We start from the raw sequence: 24,578 nt of genomic DNA, 5'->3' as shown, positions 1-24,578 counted from the left end.
CCCTACCCTCGTCCTCTGCGGTGACACTTGCGGGGTTTAATTAACGACATTTCCCTTGTTTGGTTTTGTTTTTTTAAATATATGTTTTGAGCAATCCAGCGAAACCGTTGCGGGGGGGAATGACTGCTCCGCTAGACTTTTTTTTTTTTACTTTTTGGATCCCAGTTATTTTTTTTTAAGATAGTCCCACTCCACCCCCCCCCCCCCCGTTAAATTAAAAATTAAATTAAAATGCAGCTCGTTGCCATTGCTCATAAACAATAAAGTTGGGCTCAGATACTAATAAAGGCGTCAGGTGGATGCTGCACATTGGTGGTGGTGGAGGGGATCCCCTTTACCTGTAAAGCACTTTGAGTGGAGTGTCCAGAAAAGCGCTATATAAGTGTAAGAAATTATAATTATTATTATTATTATTATTATTATTATTATTATTATTATTATTATTATTATTATTATTCAGAAGGCAGACTGGACTCTACTGTTCAGTGATAAGGTATGAGACGGGGGTGGGGGGTGTTATCGGCTGAATGGTCTCCCGACCTCCTGACCGACAGGACGGGACTAGGGGCGCGTTTACAGACTTACACCCTTGGCTTTGCCAGCGATCTCCGAGCTCAAAGCCGTACCGACGACAGCCGCCTGTTCTTGCTCCTCGGCCGTTTTTTTATGAAAAAAGCTGGGGTTGGATATTTTGCTTCGGCTGTTCTCAGAATAACAGGCTGCACACAGGGAGCTACGCAAAAAAACAAATGATTGCCAACTGTATCAAGACAATAAAACGGCAAAACATATTAAAAAGGCATTGATAATCGAGCAGGTAATAATGCAATCCATTCAGGAATATTGGGAAATAGTCGCAGGATGATCCGAGCGCTCCACACTGTACCTGAGTTACAGGGATTTCAGTCAACCAGATCGTTCACACTGCCCACCAAGTTGAGGGTACATGCAGGAACATATTCTTGACATTTATTAATTCATCCATCTAAAGTTATAAAATTATATTTTTATTATACAGTTTTATTTTCCGTATTCCTGTTGTTGTTATCTGGAATTCAGACAAGTTATTCAGCATGGAGAATGAAGTGCTGCTCAACAATAATGTTACTCTTTCTTATAGGATTAAAGTGTCCAGCAATTTGCTGCAGCTACCACAGTTGAAAATGTGAGTTACAGTATAGGCCTTGTACACAGTGTGCATTCTATAAATGATTACCAAACTCTTTGCATGACCTAGGGCCTTCAGTGCATAGTTTCCCTATCTTATTTTACATAACTGAATGACAAATAATGAATTACTCTTAATACTGAGTATTTGTAGTTTCCCATAAAAAACTTTGTCAATCTTTTATAAAATCCAGTTTTCTTTTTTCATAGTTTTGTACTTTAAAGTTTGCCTCCTACCACCATTAATAAAGGAATGTGCGTTAACATATTACTGTATCTCAATCAGTAGAGTTGAAAACTTTCTGAAATCTGGAAAAAAAAGATTTCAACGACATGCAAGCCTTTCACTGTTCAGAGACTGGCTGTGTAAATCCAGGTCTTTAGTGCAGTGCTTTCCAAAATGGGGTCCTTCTAAAAAGTCTCCCCAGATAACATTTGTAGAGTTTGCCACAGATAAGTTGAGTTTTTTCATGTGCTGTGCTGAATCAACATAATCACCCTAGAAATAATTTTGTATTTCGCAACTGGAGTGAATGGACAGGTTCAACGTGAACCTGTTGCTTTCACAACTATTACAGGTACATTGCCCTCTGTTCAGACAGGAGGTAAAGTATCTCTTAGACCATAGCTTGTTCATGCCCACTTTAGTGTCAATGATTTGAAGTGTGCAAATAATGTTGTGCATTATGGTGCATGTTCAAATTCTGAACTATACCACTGATTCGTTCGTATGTGATAATAGGGGAACACTACTGCTCTTCTGATCACTATGTCAGTGTCCCTTCGCTAAAGCCTCTGGGAAATTTTAAAGTTAAGAAAAAAGGCCTATCAATGATTTACACCCTCTTTAGTGTAAACTCTTTAGTTCACTGCCATCCATCACATTATACTGCAAACCTGCCCTTGAAATATACAGAAGACTCAGTTACCGAAACATTTTTTTATTTTGAAAATAAAAATGTTAAAAGGACGCAAGATACGCGGCACTCCAAAAGTTGACTGTTGCGCATATTTTAAAAACCAGTGGACATTCTTGTCTTGCAAACTTAACTGCACCTTCAGATAGAATCAATTATACAGAACTGTAGAAATTACAGATGCAGTGAAATATATTTTGTAAAAAAAGTACATTTGGTACTTAGTAGTTAATGGATCCAAGCATCTCATTCAGTGATTTAAAAAAAGAGCCAATGATCAGTTTTGATACCATAGGTAGTTTGATCCTGTCTTCCACAGCCCATGGGGTAAGGAACCTCCTTCTGTTCTTGGTTATATAGAAATGTACTTCCACATCTTCTCTGGACTGAATCGACAGCATCCGTATCTTTTGTAAAGTATAAAGTTCCAACATTTACTTACAAGAATCTATAAAGGGGAGCGGTGGCTCTGTGGCTCAGGATCTGTGCCTGTGACTGGAAGGTTGCCGGTTCAAATCCTGTGACCGGCAGAGGAATCCTACTCCGTTGGGCCCCTGAGCAAGGCCCTGAACCCCAACTGCTCCAGGGGTGCTGTACAATGGCAGACCCTGCGCTCTGACCCCAGGCTTCTCTCCCTGTCTGTGTGTCTGTGTCTCCATGGAGAAAAGCTGGGGTAAGCCGGGGTAAACCTAATGCAAGAAACTGTATAGGACTAATAAAGAAATATTATTATTAATAATAAAATATTTAGAGATAATTGTCACTTCAAAGAGTTAAATTTGTGGTTAAATACAACTCTGAAGTAAACTTTATTCAAGATAAGTCCTAAGAAATAATCTAAAAGTGTGTTACAATATGTAAAAAGCCCACAAAGTAAAGTTAAAAAGTAAAAACCGTAAAGTACAAAGTAAAAAACAAAGTAAGGAAGAAATGATAAATCAGGAACAGATGCGGAGGTTTTGTGAAGGGGAAAGTGTGATGGCACACTAGCCACAACGCTAAGGAGCTCTGAACACATGCAGGTTACGACAGTGGTTTTACTGTACAGTATACAGTATATATATGTTGGCAGGAACCCATTAAACAGACATCAGGCTATCACAAATGAGACAGGAAAAGGCTTGTGTCAACCAAACATTTATAGCTGAAATACTGTACATTCAATAAAAATAGATTCTCATCCTCCTGCTCTCCAGTTCTTTAATATTGTATACTTTCTCACTGTGATCTGGTCCTCATTCGAGAAATGTTATTTTTTCCCAAATTCTTACACTGAAACATTTTGAAATTTTGACAGAGCCTGAGTAAGAGATCTATATTTATAATGCAACACGGTTCAGCTATTAGTCACACTTTTGTACTTTGTTTTGAAAGCACAAACTATAAAATGCCAGTTTAAATGCAAAAAAGTCGCATATGACTTATTGTACAGATGCTGTTGATGTAATGAAATAAGTTATCAGCATTATTCACTCACTTTTTGACTGATGTGAATATTGACAGCCTTCACAAAAAATCATGCCAACACTGAACATGTGGGAACCAGGGAACATGTGTGTCTAAGCTCCACAGGAAAATCAGATGGCATTTACACAATACACACCAAAACACTCCTTAGTTTTTCATGTTAAAATCCAGAAATATACACAGAGGGACTTCTTATATCTGGAGAACGTAGGCCTCACTTGACTTCAACATTAACCTAGAAGCATGCAGCCTGTGCTGGGGTTTTAAATGTAGTGATGGGGACAAATTCCCCCTGTTCAGCCAGCTTGTGTGCTGCCTCCTGGGAGCCTCAGATCACAATCTGCTAGTGTTGTGGCCTGAATTCTTACTGCCTGCCTTCAGGCTAAAAGATGCATCCTTTGCTCCAGACCGTTAGAAACCCCATACCAAGAATTTACCATCATGTAATGAATTAAAACACAAATGTGTCCATCACCGATCTTTAGCTATAGTAGATCAGGCTAATTGCAAGAAGAAAAGAATATCAATGGATTTCAAGTAAATGGAGTTATTCAGGTAAGAAAGGATGTGATTCTTAGACAACTAGTATTTGAATGGTTTAAATAGTTTAACAGCTAGTTGACTGTAAAGAATTAATCTGAGCTGAAGCTCTTTTGTGGTTTATCTTATATGAATCTTTTAAAACGAGGCCAGAAGTTGGGTCTCTTCTGCTGCAGCAGCTGTAAAACAAACAGATTAATCAATGAATAAATTAAATATTAGCGTTCACACATGCAAATTATAATATACTCAATGATTGATTGGCAAACAAAAAGTTATCAGATCTTCGTAACACTCCTAACAGCATGAACAAGGTTTTAACACATATCATATCCTATTACTGATCAATGTAGCACAAACTGAATTTCTGCACAATGTTAATAAGGAATCTAAAGATACATATTAGTGTTCATACTAACCCTATTGAATATCCAAGGATGTTTTTTTAATATGCTTTAGAATTGAGAATTTACAGTACATTGATGATTAATAGAACATCTACAGTATGAAACCTATACAGCAATAACTAAAGCAGATCCCCTAGTTTTATTCTGTGGTGTTGGTGTTCCTTGGTTATACAAGATAGAGTGAAAAACAATTTCTCTGTGATGTATGTACCCTGAAGAAGATAATAAAATATGCTGTAATATAGAACAACAAGGACTACGAGTTCCAATCTATGATTTGTGTTAGATTATAATGGAAATCAATATTTCAATATTGGTCTTTTTCAGTATTTCCTGTGCTTCACAATATCTCATGATTAAGTTAAATGCACAGTAAATACACATGGAGAAAAGACATAACTACTGTAATAGCCTGCAGACAGCAACAGCAAGGATAACAACCATTCGTTCATGTCGGGTTCAATACAGGCTGATTTTTGCCCAGTTCACCAATCCATTCACTATTACTAATTGAGGATAGTTCTCTTTTTACACACATCGCAATAGACAGGAAATTTCTAAACATTAATGCACAGATACAACAAATAGATGTTTTGTAAATACTGGATATTTCATATACATTTATTTGATGAATGCCCATTAAACCCATAAAAGTGAAAGTCTTTCTCATTTTGACTATTCTATCTTTAATATTGCATTGGAATAGTAAATATCACTAACGCAAAAAATAACAAGGCTTTTATCTCGGATTGATCCGAAAGAACAATCATTCTTTATGCTTTCACCGTGATGGGGTTCGGTCACTGAGCATAATGTCCCAGGTGAGAATCTGCCCCAAACTTTTCTTTGGATCTACTTCAACCCAGACATGTTTAGTGGATGCTCATGATCCACTTAACGGAGTAAAAGAGCCTCGTGAAAACATAGGGTTATTTCAGATATCCATTGTCTGGGCCTTGTTTGCAAATTGGTTGCGTGAATGAATACATTTAAGAAATCAATCTTGTGTCCGACTGTTCTTCCTCACCATCACGTGTATGCAGCTCATTCTGCTACAAAGAGATGGCTGTTCCTGTATGTGAAGCGAAGCTGAGATTGCAGATGATTTACTTTATCTTTGATTCCCTACTACGGGGTGTTTCTGTTCTGAATGAAACGCTCTCCCGCTGCCCCTAGCATGAGCTGTTGGGCCTCTCCACACTGCTATGAACGTTGCCATCCAACAGGCCAGTGAAGTGCTGTCTTTCCCCTTTTGGGGTCTTTATTAGCTGGGACTTGTGCCTGAAGACAGATTTGTCAGCCAGTATTAATATTTCTCTTAACCACCAGCTACAATCCGAGCTTTGGTCTTGGATGCATGTAAGGTGATCCTGTCAGAGTTACAATAGTAAAATGCTAGAGATCATAAGAAAGCAACAACACATTGAGTCTTCAGAGTTTGTGAGGACTAGATGTGTTCTTCACTGGCAGGCACAGCTTTGAAGTGAAACGGAATAAACAGTTCTTTATGTTAACGGTACACAGTACAACACAGAAAAGCTCCCATGATTTTAAATTGAGTGCTATGAATAGACTCTTCTCACAATGGGGCTATGTGAAATTGAAAACTGAGAGTGTGGCTAGGCAGGCAGGAGCACTTTGGTGTAAACTCTTACATATATGACTAGTCCTGGAAGACAGGTTTTTAGAAATGTTGTGGAGAGCTGATAAAAGAAATATGCCAGGTATATTTTTAAGTGAAAGGCAAGCAGATGTTAAGTTGTGAAAAACAGTGACGCCATTTGGGTTAAACAGTCTTGGAAATGGCTGAATAGGTCATTGCGTAAAAAGCAGACACACTGCGGACAGGACAGCAGTCCATCACAGGGCACAAGACAGGACCACACCCTGGACAGGACACCAATCCATCACAGGACACAGGTCAGGACACACCCCGGACAGGACACCAGTCCATCACATGACACAAGACAGGACACACCCCGGACAGGACACAAGACAGAACCACACTGCGGACAGGACACCGGTCCATCACAGGACACAAGACAGGACCACAAACTAGACGAGACTCCCGTCTTGACTGAAGGCAAGCTCACTTGCAAGCAAACATCTTAACCGGCTCAGTGAACTCAGAACCATGCTGAGTGTAACCTTGTAATCTCCACCGTAACCTTGTGCTTATCCCAATGGAAATTTCCAGAAAACTACGTGTGTTGGCTGGCATGGTTGGTTTGAATCAGGGTGATTATAAAGCAGGTAAGATTTCACTTCCTAAAACAAATGACAAACTGGCTGTAATACATGTGATGCAGGTTACAAATGGGAGGAGCCAATCTGCCATGTCTCTAAGCCGGTTGCCAATAAGTCACTGAGAGAAGTGCCAACTCAACCTGTCTCTTCAGAACTACCTCAGTGAATGGGCTCCTGCAATGCCACATGGTCACTGGTTGCACGCGCGTTTCATTTTACATTGAAGATGTTCCTGTTCTCCACTTCTCCACGTCTACTACACATATACTCGATCTCTTCCTTCCTCGCTCACGCCAGCTCGAAACGCGAGGTCCAGTTCGGTGTTCTCTAGGATCTCGGAGTGGCAGGTGAGGGAAGATAACCAGCGGCATCCAGGCGAGTGCTGGCGACGGTGTGTAATACTGGACTGGCATATAAACGGTCTGCCAGCGTCCGCTGCACTCCATGAAGGGCTGCTTGCGCTGGATGGCATATGGTGTCACAAGCAAAGCAGCTGGTGCAATGTCAGGACGATGCTGCAGGAAAGCTGCTCGGCCAAATCCTTCACCACAGATTCAGAAAGATCCCAGAAGTTCGGAAAGTGTAAGGTTGTAAGGCTTTGCAAAAGCTCTTATTTAATTTGCCCCGTAAGCAACATTAATGAGGGCAGGCAACAAAGCACTCCTTGCACTGAATTACCTTCCTACGTATTTTCTCTATTCTGGTGGTGGAGCCCTTGCGGTACGCAATTACAGGGCCAAGAAGGGACTCCCAGACAGCTTGAACGAAGAGCCACTGCGCCGTTTGTGGAATTATTATTTCAATCTTGAACAGATGTCAAGTATTAAAAATGTTTCAGACCTTCTGGAAAACAGCTTCTTTGGAATATATTATGGCAAAATAGGAGTGGCTTTGCAGGTTTTTTTCTTAACGTCTAAGTTCCCTTATCTAATAAAACACTTATCCAGAATAAATCACTCAAAGCAAAGATTATGCTGGCGGTATTCTCACGTGTCAGGCAGGGCAGGTATCTGCCTGCTCCGAGGTGGAGACAGTGATATTGAGGACAAAAGGAATTAAAGTACAGAACAGCGACTGGAGAAGGACAGGGACAGGATATATGATGCCTTCCAGGTACTAACACACCCAGCTCTTAGCTTGCTAGATCTATTGTCTCACATGTTTGACGAATGCAACTTTAGGGAACCCAGGATGAAAGTGATGAACACCAATCTGACAGATGGCTAATGAGACACTTTGACCTGGTGGCTTTTTAGCCTCCTGTCCTGCTTTCCTGCATCATTCAAAAGCCAAAACAAGGCAAGGGAGACCATGCAGAACAACCCAAGGAAGGCAGGCTTTTAAGTGAAAAGGACAGGATGCATGATGATGGAATTGTGTGAAAGACAGATGTCAAACAAACACTTTGCTATCAGTGGAGATGGTAACCCATGTGTGAGTATCCCTTCTAGCAAAGTCTGAAGACAACATGTTGCACAGGTCTTTAAGAAAACAGTGCTGGTACAAAATGAATATTAAGATTTCAGGATAATGTCAAATGACATTGACATGTTTCCAAGAAACTGCAAAGTGTTGCAAATTGTAACATAGAAATCAATTGTCATGATACAATAGGTGTTAATTTACAGTACCAGTAATCTGGAAAGCACAAGGGTTAGGGTTAGGTTCAGAGGTAGCTGATAAAAACCTGGTGAACTACATAATGCAGAAGGCATCTTTGTGTTGTGCACAAGTGATAAAAACAATCAAATTTAACTGAAATAGCTTAATAATCTTTTAAACATTTTCCTTTTTCAGACCTTTGTCCAAGCTTCACTAAGACATCAGAACACAATGAATTTCTACAGCCACCAATGAAACACAAGAGGCAGCCTTAAGTCATCTGAGGGGGAATTGTCGGGTTGGAAAATCTTTTTTTTTCTGAAGGCAATCCTAAAAGTTTCAATATGTGAGATTATTAAGGAAGAATGCTCATATGAAATAACTGCTCAAAGGTACATCTCGGAAATGTAGCTTCGGACTATTTGAAGGAATAGTCAACTTTAAACTTTTAGAAAATCTTTGTAAAGGGTTCTGGGAGAGTATTATGAAACAGACCAGACAATCTTCTGCACTTGAGTGAGGTCCTCTGGGAGATCGGTGCCTCTTGTTTCGGGCAGCAGAAGACTCAGAAGGCCCGCGGAGACTGTAAGGATTCCCATCAATATATATGGCAGGACTTGGTTATATGCTCCTAAAAAACACAAGCAGTAAAGAATCATTTAAATGCATACATAATGCAGTTCTTCAAAATGCATACAATTTATTGAAACACTGTTTTTGTCTATATTTTCTAAACAAGACATTAATTTAGTCTCAGACTAAAAGAATAAAGAGTCTCAACCACCTTTGCTGATACTTCAGAAAATCAGCCGTGTCTTTGCAGTGTGTCTCTTCAATGATATTTATGTTTTATTGCAAAGAAAGGGCCAATAACACAGAAACACTGAACACTGCAATGAGAATAAACAGCAAGATTTGCAGACAAAAAAAGTAAATTTTAGGCCGGTGCAGTTTTAAAAATATAACATCTCAAGTACACTCAGTTTTAATGTTTAAAAATGAATCAGTCATCCAGCCTCTCACTGTGAAATGAAACAGATAAATTACCTTTGAAAGAAACACATGATTATCTACTAACATCTTATCTTCTTTCCTTGACACTGTTTGAACTATGTCATTCTTTGCCACAAACCACTGGGGTAAAACCAAGGACAAATAGTAAGCACTCTTTTATGGTGGTTAAAAAGGTCTCGTGTTACAGACCAGCTAAGTTAGGAACTTTGATGTGAAAAGACAAAGCCGACATGTTGTAACTCACATGTCCTGCATGTCTTATCTAAAAAATAACGGATATTTAATACCTTGAAGGTGAATTCATCTGAATGCCAAGTACCCTGTTACATTTTATCCTTTTTTTCCGCTGAGTACACCACTGTCACGCTCCAAAGAATTTATTTTGGAAACAATAAAGGTAAATACTGGCTTTAGAAGGAACTTTACACAAGACTTTGAGAAAACAAAATTTTAATATACAGTATAAACACATACCACATTGTCATATTCAAGGAAGGAGTATATTGTACTTATTTAAGGTATTTACTGTACCTTGAACTGAAGTTCTTGTTTGTATTGCCAGCATTTATGCGTTTCATTATTGTATCACAGTTTTGTCATGAAAAAGATAGATTATATATGCCAGAAAATTGAGTGAGAAGGCTTGTCACCACTCCCTGATCTGAGTCACATATAAAAAGAAAAACAAGTCCCTGATGTATGTCTAGCTGAAAGTGTGAACATGAATGGTTGATTAATAAAAAAAAACATTTGACTTTTTCTTACTCATAAGGTTACAACAATGACAATTCAGTTTAACAGTCAAATCATTAAAATTCCTGATATGAAATGGCAGGTATCAATTCCAGCACAAACACTTGAATGCACCTGTAAATTATTTTGTTGCAGTAAGTCAAGCTGAAACCATGCACACAAGCCTTCACTGCACACCGGTCAGGAAAACCCTGCGGAGCTACAGTACTAGTTCAGACAGAAGTGCACACACTGTATTAGGCAGGAGTGTGGGATCTGGGCCTGATGATTGTACCGAGAGTCGAACATTGCAGATGTCACCTAAGGCTCTTCACTCCTGTTCTTCTAGTATATACCTGGCCCTCTATACCTGGTCTCTAGGTTGTCATTGTAAAAGAGAACTTGTTCTCAAATGCTCTATCTCGTAAAATTAAGGGATAGACTTTTATTGCACTCCCTAGAAACTCAGTAACTGTAGCCCTACCTGAGCACCTAAACAATTTCAAAAGGTTTGAATCGGAATCAGACATGTTTCAGTCACAAAGTATAAATACATTTATATCCGTGCTCCTCCACCCAGGCATAAATCTCGTGTGTCAAGGGAGGTTTAAATATTTTGTAATAGCTGCTTCCATTTTAATTATACCGTATACAGGAAAATGTCTTCGACTGGCCAAGTACTTACAAGTTGTTGCCTATAGCTCTGTCAATAGTCAATTTCACCCAAATATTTCCGGTCATCTGTTACTTGTGTATCCTGTTTGATGCATGCTTATCGTCAGGTACTATCCATTACAAATCTGGCAAGCACCACAAATCTCTGTAGATAGCACCACAAGTCTGGAATTGCACCCAGAGCCCCAGCACTGTGAGACAGCAATGCTAAACGCTGAGCCACTGTGCCTCTCCCATCCAATATACAATATACCATATGAGTGGTATATACTGTATATCATTATATTTACTATATATACGGATCACTACATAGTTGGAGTAGAATACCTCCCACTGACTGGGCCTAAAGCCAAATCACTCTCATAATTTATGGTTCTGATTTGTACTCAGTGTTGATTTGATGCATCAGCTTAGCCCCGCCTTGGCGACTGAAATGGACCAGGAATCTTCCTCCGATTTCGCAGACGTACATGAAAAAGAGAACCATGCACTGACGCTTTTGACTTTGCCACAACAGCCGGCTGAGAGGTGCAGAAGTTAATCTTCGCTGTCAGGAGGAGTGAGGAATTCGTCTCTAAGGGCTCTACACTCCTCCGCCGGCCGAGGAATTAAAACAATTCAAGACCTCCTACTCCCCTCACACAGTGTCGTTTGCCGGACTGGACTGAAATACTCGGAATTCCTCGGCGGCGGAGCTCCCAGTTTAATGCTCCCCAGGTGAGCAGGGAGCTGGCACTTACCCATGTAGGCGAAAAAGGGAGAGATCATGCTGCCGATCTTGGATGCCATGGAACAGATTCCCACTCCCATGCTCCGCACTACCGTGGGAAAGAGCTCCACCGCCGACACATAAATCACCGAAAACGCCGCCGTGATCCCAAATTTCCCAACCATTGCCAGGACACTGGCGAGAATGCCGAGATCTGGGGAAAAACACATCCACGGACTGCTTACATCGCACGTCCTGAAGTGAGCGAGCACTCCATCACGCTGAAAATCATTGCGTTGTCAAGAGAGAATGATTGTACTGCCTAACACTTCTGACTTAAAGATCTTAAAAGAATCTTGACACAGAAGAAGAAGAACGCTGAAATTTCGGTGTGATATTTCACTTGTTGAGTTGTAAACTGACACAACTTTAGACGTGTGTGTTTAAACACAGTCTGGGCAGCGCTATTTTCCAGTACTTCCCCAAAAAATTTGTATCAGAAATGAATATGGAATAAAGTACTGAATGAACGGCTAAGAAACACCCCTTTCTTCATAACTCCTTTTCTGTTTTTTTAAAAGGAGGCTTTTCCCCTCAGAATTAGAAAAATACGGACCTTTGTAATAATTACTTTATCGCTGTTACCTTTTTTTAATAGACATACATCTCATACTGCATAGTTATTGCTAAACATTTTAACCCACTGTTAGCTGCCCTGACAGAAACCCCCAACTGGAGCGCGAGATTAGACATGACTATCCACCATTTCCAGCCCTGTAATTCAACACACACCACGCACATGCGATTGTCAAGACCCACATCAGATCTGAGCTGAGGGAGGTCGGAGAGAAGAAACAAATGTCACATCCCCATAGGCTAAGCCACCACTTGAAGCCACCTGCGCAAATCCAGATCAAGCCCCGAGCGAGCAGGGGCTGTTAACGTTCCTGTGCAGGCCACACCCATACGCTCGACAGCTGCATTTCGTTTGTAGGATCTGTGGGGCTGGAGAGGTTCAGTGACACACGGAGACCAAGTAAAACCTTACTGGAGGGAACCAGCTGGATGAGCAGGAGTAAGGTGCCACCGGACAGAAGAGTACTTGAAATGATCGTGCGTCGTGGGGCAACCCTTAGCAACAGCCAGGCTGCGACGTAGGCCACAATCTCCATGGCCGCGGAGGCAAAGCAGTTGATGTAGGGATCCCCATTCATATTGGGGGTGTTCAACGACAGCCCAAAGTAGCTGATTGTTATGACAAACCTGAAAATGGACAAAAACAGGATTCTTTCAAAAGATCCTGTATTTTCTTTAACAATATCAAAATTGCATCTTCAATAAAACCGATAAGGATTCAAAACAGGCATTCAAACTTAATATACAGTTACTGCAAGGAACCTTCTTTTAAACGTATGAGATTCTTTGACTGAAATACCAAAGATAATTGGGAAACATGCCGCTTGAAAGAGACTAAAACTCATCGTCATAACTCTTTCATAAACCCCCTACACACTACGATAAAACAACAGGCACAAAATCCAAATAGAAAAGAATATTTCACATGAATACACTAGGACTACCATTACTGAGCTGCACCTACACTGACAGGATATTCATTTCTCAGCTTAAGCTCCAGAGGGGCTGCTGGGAACAGACTAATTGCTGCTGTACACGTGTGGCTGCATGCATGCCTGATGTCTTTGTGTGGTTGTTCCCTCCTGTAGTTGACCTCTCCGTTTAGATTTCTCTCTGGGTCAGTATTTGTAATTCTGTCAGCACCAGAACCACCAGTCACTCCAAACACTGCACCGGACTGGAGGTGAGCGCCCGTGTGGGAGAGAGTTGGGGGTGGGGCTACTGATACTCTGCTCTGTACAGTGGCAGTATCGTAGCCTGTGAGGTTTGGCCGAGGCAGGATTATTGCTAGCTGAAAACTTTCTCTTCATATCCTCTTGTATCGTTTCGTTACACTGTGCTGTGCTGACTGTGCTAAGCTGCTGTTGCACCTCACGGGATCAAGAAAGTATCTATCTCCAGTCTAAGTCTTTTGCCTTTTACCAGTAAAGCAGAGGAAAGTGCTCCACCTTGTGGTCATCCAAGGCAGTGTCTTTTCCTACTCGGCAAAAATTCCGTAACAGATAATTAACCCAACGGCACTTTTAAGTGCTATTATAGAAACATCTTCGTTGTGTCATCCTTCATTCTCATCTACCTTCATGAATATTCGTGTGCCATGTCATTTGCACAAGTGTTTCTAAATGCTGTTGTAATGTCGTGTTGTGTTTATGTAAGAGTTATGACAGGGTTTCTCAGTCTCATTCAAGTAAAGTGTTACTATTAATTGTTTCATAGTCACACGGCCATCAGAGAAGAGCCTTCCCTCAACTGTGAGATGTGCTACAATGACACTGCAGATTCTTGAATGTTTCTTTTTACTACTTTCTTGATAACAGCTGTTATAGTAATGATTCATTTAGATGTTGGTTCAGGATGAGTTTAAAAACTCTCTAGCAGCATTTGTTTGGGGAAAAACAAAACCGTTAAATACAAAAATCACACAGAACCGACATGCTAACAATAACGTATATGCCTGCTGTTCAAGAAAAATACACAGTTAAACATCGGTGGCTTTATAAAAAACATGGAAAATTAGAAACATTTCCCCCTAAAAATGATAGCACATAAAGTGCATTTTTAAAAATCTTATGATCATGTTTTATTTGATCCAAAAATGATGTATATATTAAGTCATCTGAAACAGACTTGACTTACCAGATCAGGATATTGAGAATGGTTATATTCCTCATGTCAGTTGTTTTAACGAGATCAAAGTACGTATATGAGTGCTGGTTCACCTCTGTGTCATTCTGTCGCTAGAAATTAAGATTTTAAGAAATGTGTATTACAATTACTACATTATTCTAAACCCAGAATATAAATGAAATGACATTTGGCCGACATGTGACAACAGACTTTGGGATCTGCTTGCTGTAATTCCCATACAAAAACATGACTCCAACAGGATTTGAAGAAGGTTGTGGTTTTAGTTCTTCTGCATGATGATGAGTGTTTAGAGCTACCAGTGAGGCCGTGTGCTCTTACACACCCCTTTCTTTCCACCCCTGCAGAAAAGATTTCCTCCCAATTGCAAGTTTTCTTCTACCCCGAAACAAGGACTTAATGAAAGAGGTCTTCTAACTTCTACTCAAGGATACCCAAATCCAGGAAAGGTCACACTGTATGGAGCTTCAGCTCAGAGGAAAGAGTGCCCTCTGCTGAAACTGTACCCCTACAACACATGACATAGCTCAACCCACTCTTGCCTAAATGAGACTGTTTTCTCTTGCTGTGGCAGTACAGTACGCTGTCGCACAATTCACCAAAACCTATGATCGTGATAATAACAATAAGAACAACAACAACAACAACAAGAATAATTAAAAATGATGATAATAATAATAATTGTTGCCAGGTTAGCCTTAACCATGTCCCAACTATGCCCTGTGCTCAGCAGTTATTTAAAAAAATAACTAATGCAGGGTTTTAATATAATTTATATTTAGTTTAAACAGTTACCAATATACAACACATGATCATGCCAGTTTTAGATAGATGACCAGAGTCTGTAACTCTTTTGGATGTAACAGCCTAATTAGTTACTCTTTACTATCCATGGAGGGGGTAATCAGAGAAATAATCAGGTAACTAGCTATTTAAAAGAGGACACAAACATCTGTGTGATGTGGAGCTGCAGTTTGCTCACAGTTCCCTTCACTTCTTGCAGTTCCCTTACTTCATAGTCATGGCTACATTTTCACTTTTTCCCATGCAAGCACCGAGTGTCAAAATACATTTTCACTATGCATTCATCTTTGAAGACAAAGGATAACAAATGTGCACATTGATTAATTGTCTTTGGTGTCATTTCGATGAACTGGTCATGCGCGACTGACCACGATAGCTTTGACTTTGGGTAGCACGAGCAGTCAATCGCCGTGTCAAACCTGGTGACGGCCGCAGGTGAAAAACACAGAAAGGGACGAGGGTGCCTCGCTCATCAAGTCATCGATCCCTTCGCGCCTTCGGCATGCCGGAGGCTGCACTAAATCGCCTCGGGTGCAGTCGCCCACAGAGGAGACCCCTCTGATGGGCGAAGGGTCCCTAGATGAGAGGGTCCCAGTGTGCTGGTCTGGGCAGGGGTGTCTAATCCATACAGAGCTCCGCTTGTAGCCATTGGTGGCGATCGGCCTAGAAGTGTCACGCCCTCTGCAGCCAGAGGGCGCTCCTTCTCTGTCCTGTCCCTAGTTTCCGGTCTGCTGTCCTTCCTGTCCCACTCTTTCCCTTGGGCTATATATTTCCGGGTCTTGCACTCGGTCCTCGCTCAGCATTGACGTTCGGATGTCCTGAGACCCGCCTAGCACCAGGACGCCCCATGTCCGCTCCCTGAGGGCATAGGTTTCTATACGGCTTTCCTGAACTCTTTGCACTATGAGCCCGGGCCTTTTTCCCGTCTCGCCGCTACGCATATGGGTCTTTTTCCGCTCTCCTACTCCGCACAGTTAGCCCCTTTGGACGTCCGTGACAAGAAGGTGCTACTCTGATCCCGGTCAGCCCTGAGACCTCACGTCCTGCCCCTCCTGGCCCCACAGGATGGCCTGTACGGCCTGGCGCTGCTCATGTAACATGTACTGTATGGCGGGTGTGGACAGGGTCTCTGTGAGCTTTGCACACACTTTCCCTCCTGACGCTGCAGTGTTTTATTAGGTGGCATACAGAGCTGCTCTGAACTGGAACGGGAGAACGCTGGACACAAGGGCCACTATGTAATTCTACACTGGGTTATGTATGAAACTAAGTAACCAATTGCGGTAAAAAGAAGTTATGGTTGGCAAAGAGGGAAGAGGAAGAGGAACGTGATCCCGGAATGCTGCCAATCTGATCAGCACAGGAAAGCGGGAGAGATAACAGAACAATATTTAAGGACTGTTCTAGTTAAATCGCTTGGAGGAAAATGCACCGAGCATGTCTGTGTGTTTTGCTCCCATGTGCATGAAATAATAACTTCTTTTAACTTCTGAGATGGACTCCTCACTGTCTTTTACAGGGAAGCAGGAAAATTTCTCCAACAAGGGTATGCCACAGACGCTGCCCTGCTCTCTGGGCTTGAACCCCATTGAACAGCTGTGGAGGAGCTGGGAGGACAAGTGGCATCGAAGGCTCTCTGAGCAGAACGGGACAGAATCTGCAACCTTTTACTTCCAGTGGTGGTGAACCCCCTGTCGATCAGTCCTGTCGATAATAAATGTTAACTGGCACAACGAATAGACCTGTATCACGACATAGTCATTTTCACAGTAATGACATTGTGACTTTGCTACAGTTCATTACCAGGTTTCTTTTGATGCTCAGTCTACGTAGAGTTAAAGATCATTTTTACATGAGTACCTTTTCATCTTTTGATTTCGTTTAAAAAAAATTCAATTAAACTTTCACTTGTAAGATGTTGGATGGCAAATTTTAATCCTACTGAGTGCGCGTTAAAGCACGGCCTCTCGCAATCTGTGCCCTGCATTTTTCATCCGAGCTCAACTGGCTTCAGCTAACTGGGTAACATGTCTGGGAACATTTTTGTGTCATGGAAGTTTCACAGTCTGTGGGTAACAAGGATAAGTGTAATTGTACACCACATTCCTCTGTGTGGTGTAACACAATTAAACAGCAAAAAGAAATAACGCACTTAAGACAGATCTGCAGCACTACATACCCAAAGTCCACTATAAAGAACGTTGGACATTTACAGTCCCTCACATGTCCCCCTAGTGACCACGCTTCTGAATGCAACAGGCATTAATTACCATGAGTCTGATGGAGTCCTCCGCCTTAAATATAACCTCCGGAGGCGTGACGCTGTTTTTCTTGGCAGCGGATCGGATGATGGCTTCTGCTTCCTTAATCCGGCCCTGAGCCAGCAGCCATCTTGGAGATTCCGGAATGAGCCTGTGGGCCAAACAGCCAAACGGGACATAAATGGGAAACGGTTCACCACTTGGTTTAATTTTTAACAAAAACTTTTTTTTTTTTAATGTAGCAAGATTAGTACAGGTCCGACTGAGAGAATAATGCTGAGACACATAAAAAACGGACACAAAACATACCGTATGTATGCAGCTGAACTAAAAAAAAAATCATTCAAAATAATGCATGACCATCTGAAATGCAATTACAAATACTGATTCTGAAAGCAGTCGTTCACTAAATCTGCTCTGGCTTGCTGATGCATAAACCTTTCAAAAGCCTGCCCCGACGCCTGTACCCACAAAAAATAAGTCATCATTAAAGACAATGCTGTTGGTTGCTGTTGATATTGTTTGGAAATACACGTTTTTGGTAGCCCTTTCAATGCCTCGATTCAATACCGAGGATGGCGAAACCGCGAGTCTCGTAGCTCAGCCTCAGCAACTGCCGAAGACTCTTTTTGTATTTGTTTGATCATTGGTATAAGGCGCTTAGGAGGTGGATACTATCCAATACCTGATAACACAAGAGATACAGAAAAAGCCCAACAAGTTTTGCATCTGCATTACATGAGTAAAGATTTGGTATTTTTTTGGCTTACAACCCGATTTGGCGGAGGCTTAGGAAACGCAGGAAAGGGCTGCCTGAGCAAAGCATGCTGGGAAGGAATCCCGTCATTGGCGAGAGCTGGGGTGCGCTGCAGACACCGCTCAGGGAGAGGGAGGGCCTGCTGCACTCACCACCAGAGCGGTATGTAGAGAAATCCAGGCAGGGCGAGGGCGAAGAGGAGGGCCTTCCAGCTCCTGATGAAGTACGCACACAGGGGCAGAATGGCGTACCCCAGCCCATAGAACACACACACCCCGACAGTGGAGAAGGCGATGCGTGCCGACTTGCCCAGGAGCTCCGTACCTGAGGCAGAAAACGAACACAACCGTTGCCCAACACCCTGTGATCTCACCTTCCACCTATTGTCATGGCCCATATATTCAGTCCAGTACTGGCCGCGCTGAGCCACAGACAGCGGGCGCAGGGCCGGACAGAGTTCGTGCTCGACAGGCTCGTCTGGCTGACTGTAGCTACATGTGAAGAGGCTGTGCACTGTCCCCTGGAATGCTGCAGCAGAAATGTTTGCTCAGACTGGAGTGTCCCTAAGTGTTGCACTGGTGAGTCAATATTTGCACTGAGAACCTGGTCAGTTTTCTCATATTTTTTTCCCATTGTTGCCCGAAAAACATTCGGAGCTTTAACAGCAACAGAAAATCAATTATTTGCAGAGTTAATACTAATTCAGCAACATTTTGTCTCTTGGTTTTCACAAGTCCATTTTCCTTGGAAGAGCTACACACTCCTACCTCAGCATTATTCTGGATATCAGCAGAAGAGGATCTTTAAGGCATCCCACCAAAACCAAGGAGATCTGTGTCTACTCATCTGTTGCAGGTTGCAGGATTATGTATCACATGCAAGATTTTGCTGTTATTTTTAATGAAATGCAGAACCACAATCAAGAGGGAGTTTATTATGAACTCAAACTGCAGAAAAAACAACCTCGTAGCCGAAGCCCCCTCCCAGAGCCCAATATACCTAAGACAAAAGCCGCAACGTAATTAGAAATCTGTCCGATTCCAACAATGAAGAAGAGAATGCAGAACATCTCCCAGCTGGTGGAGGCGATTTGTATCAGACTGAACACAGTCTGCAACGCCATGGTGATGAAGAGAATGACTTTCCTGCCATACCTGAAAAAGAAGATACACAGAAACATTTACAGAAGCATGCAGCTGTGAGGGCTTGGACTAGGAATGTAACTCAAAGGAAAACTCCACAGTCCGTCTACAACATATGCAACTGAAGCCTATTTTTTAAACAGTCAAATCAAAGTTTCTGCAGTTGTCCAATCTTCAACAGAAAAGGTAAAGACTCATAAAACAGACTTTTTTTTCAACCAATAAAAATACAGATAATTTGTTTTTTTTCTCTCTGTCAGAGCAAAGGTGTTTGGTTGGGTTGGTTGTGGATATAAATTTTATGTTCTTTGCACTTCTGAAAAGAAGATTTACGGATGGGGGGATGTCTGATGTTGCCTAACTGTGTTTACAGACAATCAATCAGTCAAGCAGAATAATGCAGATTCTGCACATGTGATCACTTAAACCACATTAGCCTTCACCAGGGAAGAGTATCACCTCCAGTGATTTGCTGCAGACGCACCTGTCTGAGATTTGGCCGGACATGAAGGAGCCCATCAACACCCCCATGAAGAAGACGGAGAGACTGAATGGCACCTTCCAGCCCTCTTCACACACTAGATTCCACTGGCGGGAGCAAAAACCCAGAACACACAAAACTCAAAACACACGGAACCAATTACACCTCCCTCTGAGGAGCTATTTCACCCATTTCTAAACAGACCGGGTTCACGCTTGACGTCACGTTTCATGTAACTAAAGCAGAAACGCGTCCTGATACATGGTAAGGAAAACAGCCAGCGTATTGTAACTGAGGGAATCATGAGAAATGTATTATTGAGACAGGTGTATAATGAAAGGGTAAATTTACTCATTGACAACTGTCTATTTAAAATTCCCTTTCACAACTGCATGGGATACAGAATTACAATAAATCATTCACGAGTTACAACCGTGCTCATTTTCATTTTTTTGAAACACACCCTCACGATTTCTTTACCACAGCCTATTTTTGTAAAACAAAAATGTTCTGGAACACCTTTCTCCTGCTTACATAAAACATGGCTCAACTAAGTTTCTCCAGACATGGATACCCGAACACTAAATGCCATCCTGATGAAGGATAAAAAGATGCAAATAATCTGAATTTTTTTAATGTTCCGCAATTGTAAGAGCTGGGAAGGCAAGAACAAAAGACAGGATGTTTTCCACCGCTCCCTTACTTGACCCATGTTGTGAAGAGGCTAGATTAAGGAGAATATCTCAGTAATTTTAAAAATATAAAAAAGATACCAGCAGTAACCACTGTCAAGCCTCAAGGGGCTGAGTTCCTGAGGGACATGGACACCGACTTTTTTCTGAAGCTTTTCCCCCCTGCCCAAGATGGCGGCACACAGATCACAGTCATTTTGACAGGGCAGCAGCAATCACTGCTGCAGGCATCGGCTATGCATCCTTCTCCAGACAGGATAAATGGAGGGCCAAGCAGGGAACGAATTAGTGATGACCAGCATGAAGGAAACTAAATTCAAAAGAAATTCCCACCTTTGTGGCCTTCTGACTGCCCAGTGATGACTCTGAAGTCACTGCCCAACCTACCACTTTATCCTGTGATCTGAAGAGCTCTCTTGAGAAAATGGATCAGACAAGGGTGCATCTGGGACCTGGGAAAAAACTGTCTCATTTGATTTAATTAGTCCTTACTAATAATATTTATCACTCAGCTGTTTTTCCGTCTCATGCTACACCCAGTGAGTGTCATGACACAACACAAAATGTTAGCAATTATGCAAAATAATTAGCTATGGCAGAGACTACAGCAAATGTTACTAATATGGTACAATTAAAGCACAAGGCACCAACTTCCCATCAGCTGCCAGATTAATAATAATAATAATAATTGCTTACACTTATATAGCGCTTTTCTGGACACTCCACTCAAAGCGCTTTACAGGTAATGGGGATCCCCTCCACCACCACCAATGTGCAGCATCCACCTGGATGATGCGACGGCAGCCATAGTGCGCCAGAACGCTCACCACACACCAGCTCTCAGTGGGGAGGACAGCAGAGTAATGTAGCCAATTCATAGAAGGGGATTATTAGGAGGCCATGATTGGTAAGGGCCAATGGGAAATTTGGCCAGGACACCTGGGTTACACCCCTACTCTTTTCGAGAAGCACCCTGGGATTTTTAATGACCACTGATTACTGAACTCCACCCCTACCCCTGGCTCACACTGATGTGTTTTTTTCTCACACTGTTTGTCTGGCTTTTGTTGTATGTTATTTAACTTGTTGTTGCTGCTGCTGCTGCTCTGTGTTTATTTTTTTGGTGATTCCTTTAATATATTTGTTTTGGAGCAAACATGCAAATAAGCACTTCATTGCCCTTGTGCATATGACAAATAAAATGAACTGAACTATTACGATTTCTAAGACAGAACCTTTCTCTTTTCCCAACCTATATTTAATGACACAAATTATCTGCAATACTATCAGGATGAACGTCATCAGATTTCTCCACCTCTTAATTCACATACCGCCACACCCCCAACTTCATCTTACCACAAGTGAGTCTAATTGCTATTTCTTTTTCAGTTTCTCCTCCTAATTTTGGTCAAAAGCTCTTTCAGGGCTGACTGATAGACTGACACCTGTCACTAGTCTGATATGTGTATATCATATCTGGAGTACACCGAAGTAAAATACTTTTTCAGGACAGAGCTCAATACCGATGATGTCATACCCCTTGGGACTTTCATGGTTTGAATTCTACAACAGCAGGAGGCCCTGCCTTTTGGCATAGGGGACCATCCCTTCCTTGGCCTTCAGCTTCTGTGATCGAATCCTTGCAGTGGCCTTGGCCACACTGGTCACGCCGACACAGAGGAGGTTCCTGCCGTTCCAAAAGAGCAATTTGCCTGATAACATACCACATGTCCTTTATGGCTTATGGAAATTGCATTTTAATTACTGCTGCTGAAATTTGCATCTGTTTTATTGGGGCCTTTGAATCTTGGCTTAGCTTTATTAAGCGTAACGTCACGATTTTCGATCCACTGGAAGAACAAAAAAGGCTTAAAATATGCTTTGGAAAAGGCATTTTTAAATATACGAACACGAATGGGTTAATCAGCCCTTTGCCTAAACATTGTTGCTGAAGTTGAAAACGTATTGATGTTTGAATGCTACTCCATGTACTCTACAAGCACATCACTAATAGACCTGGGAATAACATGTCATGGCTTTGATTTACAGTAACGTGCCTTTACAATGGCCATCTGGTGGAAGGTGAAATTTCCTCAGCAAGGTTAGAAGATCAGAAAGTGTTTTATCCAGGTGGATGCTGCACACTGGTGGTGGTGGAGGGAGTCCCCATTACCTGTAAAGCGCTTTGAGTGGAGTGTCCAGAAAAGCGCTATATAAGTGTAAGCAATTATTATTATTATTATTATTATTATTATCATATGTCAAATGCTTCCCATTTTAACAGGTCTGTTCCTCATACTGTATAAGGCCTGAAGGAGGAAGTGGGGGAAAATTCTGTTGCCCAGAAAGTGAAAAGGCCATTACCCCATACCATGAAGACAGATGAAGTATAAAAATAAAACTTACTCACAGAATGACAGGGGGTCATCTACGCAATTCCAGGAAGGCAACACGAACACCTCTTGTAATTACGCGCTGTAATTCCACACAAACCCCTCTGTCATTCTGCTTCTAGAGCGTATATATTAAAAAACCTCACAGCTAAGGCAGGGATAGAAAATATTTTCATTCGATTATTAAAATCTGTGCCCTAGTGAATTGCCAATTACGGACAATTCAAATATCAAAAGAAAAATGCGCTCATGCTTCAACTTACAGTAGGTGACAACCTAACACATTTGTCTAGCCTATAAACACGTTCTTCCTGATGAGTCGTGTATAATTTATTTGAAACTTGGCAAGTATAACCCGTAATTAGACCTATTTTGCCACACAGCATTACCTCCTGTGATGTAATGACAGATATTTTTTCAGATTTGACATCTATTCAATACAATTTCACTGCGGGAAAAAAAAAGAAAACTTTCTGCTCGTGAATGTGTGATAACATAACACGTATGACATTCAAATTAATTTAACACAACCTTTCCTTTATGTTTGAAACGTGCGCGATAAATCCGAAATACTGGCAATCAAAAAACGCGTCTGCGTCAACATCCGTGGTTGTGCGTGTGCGTGTGTGTGTGTTTTTTTAGCAGCCCCAATGGGCTTCATACAAAAAAGACATAACAACGTCAACACACACAAAAAAAAATAAAAAATAAACATAACGGAATTATAACACGGACCAGGAGAAAACGAACAACAGATCAACGAGAAGGAAACAAAAGAGTACCCATGGTTTAGCCGAAATCTCTTGACCTCTAACCAAGCAGGGCAGCGGTAAATCCCGCAAGCGATCCAGAAGGCGCAGTAAAAAATAAATCGCCAGTCTCACCTCTGTCACTATAGTGGAGGTGTATCTTTCTGTGCTGAACTCCCAGCCGTCAATGCAGCCTTCAGTGTTGTTTCCTATACCCGCTCCGGGGCCGCCGGGCACTTTGTAGCGAGAGCACCTGCTGTAGCGCAGCTCTCCGTTCACCGATTCCACCGGCAGGGACCGGTTCAGGTCCACGACCACGGGGGTGCCGTTGCTGGGGGCCACCGTGCAGTGGTGCGGCGGGGTGTCCGAGATGAACACCATGGCCAGCCCGGCGTAACCGTTTGGGACCGTGCTGAGGCTGAGCAGGATGAACACGCTCTTCTGGAAGGGACCCCATTCCCCCAGGAAAGAAGTGATTTCGTCATAGTCTCTCATGGCCGTTGAAATAATAATAAAAAAAACAACTAAACTAAACAAACGGAAAACTCCAAAAGGAAAACGATGCTGTATCTTCTTCTTCAAGCGATGCAAGGCTTGAAATAAAATATCAAGTACCTTACCCGAGGCGCAAAGCACACCTAATTATCCTGTTTTACGACAAAAGCCGAAGTACATTTATTGGCTAAACAGTTTCCCCCCCGTTACTTTCTTCCTCTCCGATCTTTACAATATTTGCAATTAAACAAGTTTGAAGTATTGGGGTCGGGGAATGCTGAAGAAATTCCTCCTTTTCTATCAATGCCCGTACACTCTCAGCTGAGCTGGCTGCCCTGTAGTCCAGACTCACTCAGGTCCAAGGAAATTCGGCGCATAATTTTATTGAACACGCCTCTGCATTAGTCACCAGAGAAGAAACTTATGAAACAGATCTGAAAACTAAACATGGCGCCACACACGATTGCTAAACAAGGTACTGTACTGTATGTGCACTATATCATCATCACCATCATCATCATCATCATCATGTTGATATACAGTGTA

The 24,578-nt window shown here is 41.8% G+C and overlaps 1 protein-coding gene and 1 pseudogene across 1 annotated transcript; one reads left to right on the top strand and one right to left on the bottom strand.

Annotated features, from left to right (window-relative positions):
* Nucleotides 1–2,092: 2,092 nt before the first annotated feature.
* Nucleotides 2,093–24,497, bottom strand: LOC102690591 (organic cation/carnitine transporter 2-like). The gene is made up of 10 exons (XM_006630094.3): nt 23,673–24,497; nt 19,707–19,810; nt 19,080–19,234; nt 18,233–18,404; nt 17,333–17,474; nt 14,250–14,350; nt 12,526–12,740; nt 11,509–11,691; nt 8,843–8,978; nt 2,093–4,270 (listed from the first exon to the last, which is right to left on the bottom strand). Exons 1-10 carry the CDS (start codon nt 24,030–24,032, stop codon nt 4,159–4,161), a joined length of 1,680 nt encoding a protein of 559 aa, XP_006630157.3. The 5' UTR covers nt 24,033–24,497; the 3' UTR covers nt 2,093–4,158.
* On the top strand, nt 13,344–13,476 carry LOC138241458 (U4 spliceosomal RNA; annotated as a pseudogene).
* Nucleotides 24,498–24,578: the final 81 nt, after the last annotated feature.

Source organism: Lepisosteus oculatus, chromosome 1 (assembly GCF_040954835.1).
Source record: "Lepisosteus oculatus isolate fLepOcu1 chromosome 1, fLepOcu1.hap2, whole genome shotgun sequence".
Taxonomy (NCBI): Eukaryota; Metazoa; Chordata; class Actinopteri; order Semionotiformes; family Lepisosteidae; genus Lepisosteus; species Lepisosteus oculatus.
Note: the sequence above shows the minus strand (reverse complement) of the source record. Positions and strands in the feature narration are given on the sequence as shown.

What these genes read in the sequence shown, in the direction of transcription:
- LOC102690591 (XM_006630094.3), bottom strand. Translation starts at nt 24,032, where the DNA reads ATGAGAGACTATGACGAAATCACTTCTTTCCTGGGGGAATGGGGTCCC. An exon ending in CCTCCACTATAGTGACAGAG is followed by an intron (nt 19,811 to 23,672) that starts GTGAGACTGGCG and finishes TGCTCCCGCCAG; the next exon opens with TGGAATCTAGTGTGTGAAGA. An exon ending in CTCTACATACCGCTCTGGTG is followed by an intron (nt 17,475 to 18,232) that starts GTGAGTGCAGCA and finishes TTTGGCCCACAG; the next exon opens with GCTCATTCCGGAATCTCCAA.